This window comes from Pseudorasbora parva, chromosome 1 (assembly GCF_024679245.1).
Source record: "Pseudorasbora parva isolate DD20220531a chromosome 1, ASM2467924v1, whole genome shotgun sequence".
NCBI lineage: Eukaryota > Metazoa > Chordata > Actinopteri > Cypriniformes > Gobionidae > Pseudorasbora > Pseudorasbora parva.
Window position 1 is genome coordinate 2,513,235 of NC_090172.1, and position 11,766 is coordinate 2,525,000.

Consider the following 11,766-nt stretch of genomic DNA (forward strand, 5'->3'; position numbering starts at 1 on the left):
TCTAAATATTTTTTTACAGTGTATTATTGGTATATTAGTTTTGTTTAATTTTTGTACTGTCAAATATTTTCTTATCCAGATATTTAAAAGGGTCATATGATGCTTTTTTAATGTTTTCCTTTTCCTTTAGTGTGTGTTGCATTTTCACAATGTGACTCGGCTCAAACTGATGCAGTAAAACTGCCTACATTATTAACTCTCTGTGTTTTTAATTGCTTTAGAAGCCTTGGAAGCTGAACCTTGTGATTATAGTAAGGGGTGTTACCTTTCCAACACCTGCTTAAGGTGCTCGGCCAATCAGAGCACTCAGTGCTTTTGGGGGTGGGGCTTCATAGAAAACCAAACTCAATCAGTGCGTTTCAGACAGACTGGGAATAGAGGTGCTGCAATTCGCAGTATATTTTTTAACACTAAAACTGTCAAACTATGCGATTATACCCCACCAAAAAAAACCCTAAATAATAAACTTTTAAAATACTATTATGTGATTTAGACTTCTCTACAAAAAACGCCTGCCCTCTTAAACAGAAAGTCATAACAGCAGCAGCAGTTATTGTTATTGCTGCTGCTGCTATTAATGTGCTGCTGTTATTGCTGCTGCTGCTGTTATTGCTTCTGCTGTTATTGCTGCTGCTGCTGTTATTGCTGCTGCTGCTATTAATGTGCTGCTGTTATTGCTGCTGCTGCTATTAATGTGCTGCTGTTATTGCTGCTGCTGCTAATAATGTGCTGCTGTTATTGCTGCTGCTGTTATTGCTGCTGCTGCTATTAATGTGCTGCTGTTATTGCTGCTGCTGCTATTAATGTGCTGCTGTTATTGCTGCTGCTGCTATTAATGTGCTGCTGTTATTGCTGCTGCTGCTATTAATGTGCTGTTGTTATTGCTGCTGCTGTTGTTATTGCTGCTGTTATTGCTTCTGCTGTTATTGCTGCTGCTGTTATTGCTACTGCTGCTGTTATTGCTGCTGCTGCTGCTGTTATTGCTGCTGCTGTTGTTATTGCTGCTGCTGTTGTTATTGCTGCTGCTGCTGTTATTGCTGCTTCTGTTATTGCTTCTGCTGTTATTGCTGCTGCTGCTGTTATTGCTGCTGCTGCTGCTGTTATTGCTGCTGCTGCTGTTATTGCTGCTGCTACTGTTATAGCCACTGCTGCTGTTATTGCTGCTGCTGCCGTTATTGCTGCTGTTATTGCTGCTGCTGCTGTAATTGCTGCTGTTATTGCTGCTGCTGCTGTTATTGCTGCTGTTATTGCTGCTGCTGCTGTTATTGCTGCTGCTATTGCTGCTGCTGCTGTTATTGCTGCTGCTACTGTTATAGCCGCTGCTGCTGTTATTGCTGCTGCTTCTGTTATTGTCGCTGCTGCTGTTATTTCTGTTGCTGCTGTTATTGCTGCTGCTTCTGCTGTTATTGCTACTGCTGCTGTTATTGCTACTGCTGCTGTTATTGCTGCTGCTGTCATTGCTGCTCATGCTGTTATTGCTGCTGCTGCTGATTATTGGTGCTGCTGCTGCAATTGCTGCTAGTGATGATTATTGCTGCTGCTACTGCTGCTGGTGATTATAGCTGATGATGATTATTGCTGCTGCTGATCATGATTATTGCTGCTGCTGATCATGATGATTATTGTTGCTGGTGGTGATTATAGCTGATGATGATTATTGCTGCTGCTGATCATGATGATTATTGTTGGTGGTGGTGGTGATTATAGCTGATGATGAATATTTCTGATGCTGCTATTATTGCTGCTGCTGATTATTTCTGCTGCTGCTGATGGTTATTACTGCTGCTGTTATTATATAGACACCACCTCTTATGTGTCCATGTTAAGAGCTTACCACCTCCTGCCCAGTGGCCCTGTCTGTGAGGCAAGACGAGCGCTTGGCTTGTGGGATTCACGACCGTCCCTCTTCTGGCTGTTTGGTTATCAGGCTCCTTCCAGCCATGCTGCGCAGTGTTGCTAAGCACAGGCTGTGTTTGTTTCACTTATCCATGGGCTGTGTGCCCCGAGTCAAGCCTGGTGTGAAGAAGCTTGATAAAAACAACAGCCAGTCAGACTGCAGCCAACCAGGCCCAGTGCCAGAGGAATCTGAGTACCCTTCACACTAACAGATAGGGCACAGCGCTCTCACACACATGCCATCACTGTCTGAATACTCTTACAGCACGAGCACTGCACAAATCCCTTAACGATTGCTTCGACCGGAGGTCAGTTTAGAAAGAAAGAACTTATCAACTTGCTGAAATCACTTTAATGCACAGCCTCATCAATCCTGGGCTGATCAATCTTGAAGTATCAACACCCTCAATATTGATGTTGTATCAACAGGATCAATATTTGTTTGCTTAAAAATACAGATTCTAAGTGTTTTAAATTGCATTATTAATTATACATGAAAATATAAGCTTTTAAGTGATATATATCAGTAGTAAATGACAGACCAAGACGTTTAATGCTAATAATGGGTGTTTTATATACTTAATCTAAGTTAATAACAAACAATGTTCTGTTTAATAGAGTTCTGTCAAAACATCTTATATATGCTGTTATTGCTGCTGTTGCTGCTGCTGCTGCCGTTATTGCTGCAGCTATTACTTCTGCTGCTGCTGTTATTGCTGCTGTTATTGCTGCTGCTGCTGTTATTACTGCTGCTGCTGCTGTTATTGCTGCTGTTATTACTGCTGCTGCTGCTGTTATTGCTGCTGCTGCTGTTATTAATGCTGCTGCTGCTGTTATTGCTGCTGTTATTGCTGCTGCTGCTGCTGTCATTGCTGCTGCTGCTGCTGTTATTGCTGCTGTTATTACTGCTGCTGCTGCTGTTATTGCTGCTGCTGCTGTTATTAATGCTGCTGCTGCTGCTGCTGTTATTGCTGCTGTTATTACTGCTGCTGCTGCTGTCATTGCTGCTGCTGCTGTTATTACTGCTGCTGCTGCTGTTATTGCTGCTGCTGCTGTAATTGCTGCTGCTGTTATTACTGCTGCTGCTGTTATTGCTTCTGCTGTTATTGCTGCTGCTGCTGCTGTAATTGCTGCTGCTGTTATTACTGCTGCTGCTGTTATTGCTTCTGCTGTTATTGCTGCTGCTGCTGCTGCTGTAATTGCTGCTGCTGTTATTACTGCTGCTGCTGTTATTGCTTCTGCTGTTATTGCTTCTGCTGTTATTGCTACTGCTGCTGTTATTGCTGGTGCTGCTGTTATTACTGTTGCTGCTGTTATTGCTTTGCTACTGCTGCTGTTATTGCTGCGGCTGCTGTTATTGCTACTGCTGTTATTACTGCTGCTATTGCTGCTGCTGCTGTTATTGCTGCTGTTATTGATGCTGCTGTTATTGCTTCTGCTGTTATTGCTGCTGCTGCTGTTATTGCTGTTGCTGTTATTGCTTATGCTGTTGTTGTTGCTGTTGCTGTTATTGCTGCTGCTGCTGTTATTGCTGCTACTGCTGTTATTACTGCTGTTGCTGTTATTGCTGCTGCTGCTGTTATTGCTGTTGCTGCTGCTGCTGCTATTGCTGCTGTTGCTGTTATTGCTGCTGCTGCTGTTTTTACAGCTGCTGTGGTTATTGCTGTTGCTGCTGCTGCTGCTATTGCTGCTGTTGCTGTTATTGCTGCTGCTGCTGTTTTTACAGCTGCTGTGGTTATTGCCACTGCTGCTGTTATTGCCGCTGCTGTTGTTATTGCTGCTGCTGCTATTGCTGCTACTGCTGTCATTGCTTCTATTGTTATTGCTGCTGCTGCTGTTATTGCTGATACTGCTGTCATTGCTTCTGTTATTGCTGCTGCTGTTATTGCTGCTTCTGTTATTGCTGCTTCTGTTATTGCTGCTGCTGTTATTGCTGCTTCTGTTATTGCTGCTGCTGTTATTGCTGCTGTTCTTTTTGCTAAGGCTGCTGTCATTGTTGGTTGTTGCTTCTTGTGCTGTTATTGCTGTTGCAGAGCAAGTATGGGACTTGTTGCTGCCAATAAATATACAACACGTTGCTGTGAGTAAGACCTGCTGTACTGTATAATATGGCATACATGAATTACCCGTAGCAGATCTATTCAGGTGAATGGTAAATGGTAAATGGACTGCATTTATATAGCGCTTTCAACAGACCCTATGGCCATCCAAAGCGCTTTACATATCGCCTCACATTCACCCATTCATACACCGACGGCGATGTCAGCCATGTAAGGCACCATCCAGCTCGTCGGGAGCAGCTGGGGTTAGGTGTCTTGCTCATGGACACCTCGACACTTGGTCAGATGGAACCGGGGATCGAACCACCAACCTTCTGGTTTGTAGACAATCTACATGAACCACTGAGCCACTGCCGCCCAGGTGAAGCTGGGGAAGGTGGGGAGTTTCAGAAAGCCCTGTAACTACTACAGCAAAGGCTGACCAAGCATTTGAAGGTTGAGCATTCAAGCTGATTGGCTATTGATACAGCAGGAACCAATCAGGTGTGCCCTATAGAGAATAATGGGATTGCAAGCAGGTTGAGTTAAAAACTTATCAATCTGCGCCACCTAGTTTTATTTCAGTTTTATTACTTCATGTCATTACAGATCTCTGTGGATTTCTTTCTTCTGCTGAACACAAAAGAAGTTTGTTGGGAGTTTCGATTCCTATTGACTTATATTTACACAATTCAATGAAAGTCAATAGGAACTAAAACTGTTAAGATACCAACATTCTTCAAAAGCTCTTATTTTGCATTTCATAGAAGTAAGATTGTCATACAGATTTGGAACAACATGAGCGTGAGTTAATGACAGAATGTTTATTTTTGGGTGGACAATCCCTTTTACTGATATAAACTGCAGACTTACATGCAATTGATGTGCAGTCATAGTGTGTGCTTCTGATATGTGTTTTATAAAGAGTGATGCATAACGGTCTTTATCTAGAATTGCCAATTAACTATTTTTCTGTTCCTTGCAACATGAGCTCTCTACCCCTATAACCTCTGCATGGCTCTCTCTCTCTCTCTCTCTCTCTCTCTCTCTCTCTCTCTCTCTCTCTCTCTCTCTCTCTCTCTCTCTCTCTCTCTCTCTCTCTCTCTCTCTCTCTCTCTCTCTCTCTCTCTCTCTCTCTCTCTCTCTCTCTCTCTCTCCTTCTCTCTGTTTGTACAAAGGCCTGCAGAAATATGTGATCCACGGCCACAGAGAGACTATAAAAGTGGGGTTTGTGTTGCTGGTCCTGGGGCGGTGTGTGTCCTATTCAGTCTCCAGAGAGCCCAGATACACACATGAAAAAAGCACCTCAGACAGTCACGGTTCCCCGAAAACATCACACAATCCAGCCTTTAGATTCTATTGACTCTCCTATTCCTGCATCCATCCTGACGGCATAGGACACTAATCACTCATTTAATATTTTCACGGATTTTATTTATCAATAAAGGTGATTATTATTAAAGGAGAACTTGATTTTCATTATATTCTACAGTTTAATTTAAACCAAATTTAAATTAAATCCACTCAATAAACTGAACGTTTAAACTGTTGGCATCCACCTGTATTCGGTACTGAAGGGGGGAGTGGGCCGACACCCTTGCCTCTTCATCATATGCATCTTCATCATCTGCATCTTATCCTTTTGAATGATTTTTAATAACCTCATGAATTAAATAATCAGTTATTATCCTTTCAAAATAATGAATTTTTGAAAATCAATTTTATTTGATCATTAATACATTTAACTATTATTTAATATGATTTTGACTCTATGTCTGCTGTATGGTGTCTAATTTGCTTTCCAGAGACGGTCTGACAAAGACAGTCTGACCCCTATCTATGTGCCCTGACATAGATAGCCTGACCTCTATCTCTGGGTCCTGACCAACAGGGCCTTGGAGAGAAAGTTAGAACTTCCAAGAGGTGAATCCTGCCTGTTGTTAGTAACCCCAGGACAGGATGGGGTGGGAGGATTTGAGTCTCCCAATTGTGATTTTCTTCCCATTTATATAGTGTGATTTTTCCCATTGATAGAAGTACATTTTTGTCTTTATATTTCTTTATATTTCTTTATAGAATGAGGTAGATGATATTAGTCATACTTTTCTTTCTGGAGATGTGTTTGTCATGTGGTGTTGATATCTTGTCCTGTTGATAAGCTCACTGCTGCGCTAACCTTGGAGGAGAGATGTGCCCTAGAGTCTTGTGTGTGTGTGTGTTACATGTTCTGTGCAGGTCTATGGAAAGGATTGGACCGCTTTTCTCACACCCTAGACCTCTTGGCGTCTTTCTAGGATTCCCCTGAAGTCAACACTACCCCAATCTTGGGATTGTCTGATGTATACATCCTGATTAACAACAACAACATCTCCTATCTATTCTCGCGTGACACATTGTTTAGACTTTATGCCAATCAGTAATATTCCACGTGTTTGTAATGATGTAAATCATGCCCTTGAAATTGGTATAACTGGTGTGGTAATTTTGTGTAGAGTAGAGTCTGGCCTGACACCGCCCTGAGAGACTCTGAAGCTGACTCTACTGATGAAACTGCAAACTATTCTTCAGTAAAATTCTCTCCGATGATTGAACATCCTGACTCCTGGTCTTCATTTTGCATATCTGGTCTATGGGTCAAAACTGTCACCCCTAACAGTTTTTGGTGGAGGATGTGCGGACAATAATTCCTTGGTGACACCTCTGGCAAAACAACAAATAAGGTAGTATTTATTTATTTTATTGTTTGGATAAGGTTATCTGAATGGAAGGTTGGTAAAGGGGAACGAGAGAGCTTCACTTCGATAGGAGTGAGGAGTTAATTATACTTGTGTGATAGTATAAAGCAAAGTCGCTGATGGCATCGTTACGGTTAACGGTAGAAGGCAGTGCATTGAAGCGTACTTAAGAAAGGGGTCCCCGATGGGCATTGAGTGCAGTCACTACCCCTACAGGAGTACGTCCCTGGAACGGTGTGTGAGTCCAGTAGGCATCGCAAACCTGCGCCAGTCTCTTCCATTCAGATAAAGGGATCCCCTTGTTTAAACAAGTAAAATAGATTCAGGAGTTGTTTGCCAGGGGTGCATCTGGAACGATACTGAGTAGAATAAAATAAGACCCAAATTGGTAAGGACCAGTATATGTGACCAGGAGTAAAAAGGTACTTTGTGGTTTCATGAGTAGTACTCACTTCTACTCTATTAAAAACTAATTTGAGGATAAAAATAAGATTCATTGCCTTACGTTGCTAAAAACCTTTTTTGTGATCAAGAAAAGATTGTTTAGAAACCAAATAGGCGTCAGATAAACCCAAATTTATAGCCGTTTGTGCTCGCTGTAAAATGGGAGGCGTACCAATGAAATCAATCCCTATTGGGGCTAATGAGTGGTACGACCTGGATGCACGTGACAGAATAGCAAAATTAAAGGAAGTGCAGGTGGGCCATGATCAGGGAGGTTTTAATAAGGGGCTGGGAAAGTTTTGTGACAAAGTAGAAAATGCTGCCAGGTCTCTTCCTCCCTCTATCCCAACTGACTCTTACCAGGAAGTGCAGGTGACCCCCACTCAGGGATCCGCCCCGCTTCCTGATAACAGAGAGGAGGGACCGCATGAAAAGGCACGCCCAATATTGAATTCACAGGTTGAAATCCCTCCCCCGTGCAACCCAGAGGTTCTTTCCGCACAAGCAAAAAGTAAATTAACCACAGAGGTCAAAAATATCAGATTGTCCTCTGTTGAGGCATATAAACCCAGAAAAACAGTCTTTGCCACCCCAATCCGACATTCGGAGTGGGACGACCAGAACACTGAAATGGGGGCTGGGCGTGAATATGGGTCATTGACCAGACTAACCCCAGCTGAGAAAAATAGTTTGCTTGCGGAGATAGAACCTTTCAAACTGTACAGCCCAAATAAAGTTTTATGGGATAAGATAGAAGCCATTGCCAGACAACAAAATCTGGGCATTGCTGACATACAAGCACTGGTGGAAGGATTAATTCCTACCAGTAAACTGAAAGCTGTACAAACAATTAGACCCCACCCCTTCGTTCCTTCAGACTGGACTGAGTACTGCGAGGCCTACACCTCTTACAAGTATGAGGTTGAAGAACTTTTAGGTCAGGGGTCATACCCCTGGACCAGTGTAACCCAGGTCAAACAGAGAGTAGGGGAAAGCCCTTTAGAATATGCTGACCGTTTTCGCATAGCCTATGAAACTAACTGTGCTGTAAACTGTAAGCCTGAAGATTGTGATTGTTTCATTGTCCTTGAATCTGCCACAGGCAGCCTGAACGTGCTTCCCTTATCTCAATCTGGCCACCATTGTAAACAGAGATGCGCAGTGACTGATGTTGACAAAGAGACTGAAACTCAACCTGAGTGGAAGTTTTTGATTTCTAAATTTCCTGATGTTTGGGCAAAAGATACATTTGATTGTGAGCTTGCCCAAGTTCAGTCACTGAGCATCCCAGGACCCATGCATGTAGCCAAACGACAATACCCTTTAAGAAATGAGGCTCGAGAAGGTGCGAAGAGTGTGGTAGACAAATTATGCAAACAGGGTATCATAATACCATGCACCTCTCCGACAAATTCACCGATATGGTCCGTGAAAAAGAGCGACAACTCTTGGGGTCTCACAACAGACTTCACCGCGTTAAATGCAGCTTCTGAAAAGATGCACCCCCTTGTCATGAACCCCTCCATGATCCTTTATGAAATAGGGTCTGAACACTGTTATTTCACTGCACTGGATATTTCTAACACTTTCTGGACTTGCCCTCTAGCCAAGGAGGACCCAGGAAAGTTTGCTTTCACCTGCAGGGGTCGCCAATGGGCATGGTGCCGCTTGCCACAAGGATTCTGCAACTCTCCAACCCTGTTTCATCAGGTACTGGCATCCTTCATTGATCCGGTAAGAAAGACTGTTGAAAATGATGGATCATTTGTCCTAAAATATGTGGATGACATTCTGATTGCCAGCCCAAGCAAATTCAAACATTTAACTGCTGTACGAACTGTTTTGAATGCCCTGAAAGACGGGGAATTCAAAGCCAACTTGAAAAAGGCACAGCTGGCACTGCCCGAAGTGACTTATTTAGGGCAGATTGTCGGGGTGCACGACCGACGAATCACTCCAGAAAGAGTCAAAGCCATCGTCAAACTTCCAAAGCCAAACATGGTTACTGGTCTAAGGCAGGTAATGGATCTTCTGAATTACTGCCGCCAGTATGTTCCTGAATACACTGAACTGTCTAAACCCCTCACAGAATCTCTTAAAGGGGGAAAACCTGGATCCGACCTGATCGACTGGACGGAGGAGATGGAGGAGGTGTTCGTGAGTATCAATGAAACTCTCACTTCCTCCCCAGCACTGAGACATGCTGACAGCAGCCAACCTTTTCACCTGTGGACATGGGTTGGAACCCGATCATACTCCGCTGCCCTTGGCCAGAGAGTTCCAGGCCGAAATTCCTACGGAATGGTAGGATATTATTCTGTTCCTATTCCTGTTTCTATGGCAGGTCAGCACCCCTGCCTGCTGACATGTGACTGTGCAGAATGGGCTGTGGAAACCACAGAGGACATTGTGACACATCAAAAGGTGATACTGCACACAAGACATCAGATTTTGAAGTTACTGACAAACACTTGCTTGAGCTCTATTTTAAATCAAAGACGAGTGAAGGGGGAAACCACTCTTCTGAGTAAGAATGTGGAAATTCAAATTGACAATGAAAATGCTGTAAATCCTGCCTCCTTGCTTCCAGAAGAAGGAACTGCCCACAACTGTGTCAATCTGATCGAGAACGACAGCCAGAGCCCTCTCCAGGCCGAACCATTATCTGATGCCATGAACTTGTTTGTTGACAGGTCCAGTTTTAATGAACAAGGACAACGCTCCACAGGCTGGGCTGTGGTAAACGAACATTATGAGACTGTTGAATGTGACTCTCTTTCAGGGGGAGGGGCTCAGGTGGCAGATCTGGTCACTCTCACGTGTAAACTTCAACACGGCAAGGCCTTCGGGACGGTCCATGATTTCGGACCTGTGTGGAAACAACGGGGGTTCCCTACCACCCCTGGCCTACCCATCTCTCATCAAAAGCAGGTACAGAAACTCATGTCTGCCTGTGATTTTCCTGCAGAAGGAGCTGTTATCAAAAGAACAGGACGCTCTACTGATAACGCCCCAGAATCCAAGGGCAACCAAGCTGCCAATGCTCCTGCCAGGCTGGCTGCACAACAGACAGAGACATGCGTGAGTGTAATGGCTATCTCTCCCCAGGAGAGTGAGCCACCCCGAGACATTTATGCACAGGATAAAGATCCTGAAGTGACAGAGCAATGGACAAAACTCGGTGAACTGATGAACTCAGGTGGACTTTGGAAACTCAATGAACATTTTGTCTGCTCTGTTTCTGCTCGAACCCAGCTCATGTCGTTATATCAAGGGTTGGCACATGCTGGGCCTGAGAAACCATATGCAATGATTTCTAAAACATGGTGGTGGCCAGAGATGAGAGCTTCTTGCAGGGATTTTTGCAGATGTTTAGTTTGCTTTAAGGTTAATTCTTCAGCTAAGCTAAATATCCCCTTAGGTCACGCCCCATGTCCCCAGGGTCCATGGACCCATCTTCAGATTGACTTCACTCTACCCCCTAGTGGGGGCTTTTCATACATCTTAATGATTGTTGATTTGTTCTCCAGATGGGTAGAGGCTTTCCAGTTGAAGAACTGCACTGCAGATGCAACTGCCTTGATGCATCTGCACATGCTCAAACTAACCGTTGACATAACTGTTTGGATGTGTGTGTTCGTTTTAGTCTTCTCTATCTGTGCAGGTCCTCTTGCCGAGGAGCAAGCTGAATCCTGCCGAGGAGGACAGGAGAATGCTGACACTAACGAACAATCTGAGAAGCAAGCTGACAAAGAAACATGTTGTACCCCTAATGTGAGTGGAAGGTGTGAGAGCCTCGGAATGGGGACTGGTCTTTTTAGTGGCCAGCATGTCCGTGATGAGGTGAAGAGACAAGTGTGACCCGTCAGGGAAGCATGAGTCACCACTCAACCTTCCATAGAGACCTCACTTGTAGACCAGACGTGGCGGTATTGGACCCCACATTGGTCTTAAAACGGGGGATTGAAGGGGGGAGTGGGCCGACACCCTTGCCTCTTCATCATATGCATCTTCATCATCTGCATCTTATCCTTTTGAATGATTTTTAATAACCTCATGAATTAAATAATCAGTTATTATCCTTTCAAAATAATGAATTTTTGAAAATCAATTTTATTTGATCATTAATACATTTAACTATTATTTAATATGATTTTGACTCTATGTCTGCTGTATGGTGTCTAATTTGCTTTCCAGAGACGGTCTGACAAAGACAGTCTGACCCCTATCTATGTGCCCTGACATAGATAGCCTGACCTCTATCTCTGGGTCCTGACCAACAGGGCCTTGGAGAGAAAGTTAGAACTTCCAAGAGGTGAATCCTGCCTGTTGTTAGTAACCCCAGGACAGGATGGGGTGGGAGGATTTGAGTCTCCCAATTGTGATTTTCTTCCCATTTATATAGTGTGATTTTTCCCATTGATAGAAGTACATTTTTGTCTTTATATTTCTTTATATTTCTTTATAGAATGAGGTAGATGATATTAGTCATACTTTTCTTTCTGGAGATGTGTTTGTCATGTGGTGTTGATATCTTGTCCTGTTGATAAGCTCACTGCTGCGCTAACCTTGGAGGAGAGATGTGCCCTAGAGTCTTGTGTGTGTGTGTGTTACATGTTCTGTGCAGGTCTATGGAAAGGATTGGACCGCTT

General features: G+C 43.6%; 1 protein-coding gene across 1 annotated transcript; it reads left to right on the forward strand.

Moving 5' to 3' along the window:
- Window positions 1–6,614: 6,614 nt before the first annotated feature.
- Window positions 6,615–11,165, forward strand: LOC137082717 (uncharacterized). Its single transcript, XM_067448115.1, has 2 exons — window positions 6,615–10,045; window positions 10,779–11,165. The coding sequence occupies exons 1-2, from the start codon at window positions 7,274–7,276 to the stop codon at window positions 10,890–10,892; spliced, it is 2,886 nt and encodes a 961-aa protein (XP_067304216.1). The 5' UTR covers window positions 6,615–7,273; the 3' UTR covers window positions 10,893–11,165.
- The last annotated feature ends 601 nt before the right edge of the window (window positions 11,166–11,766 follow it).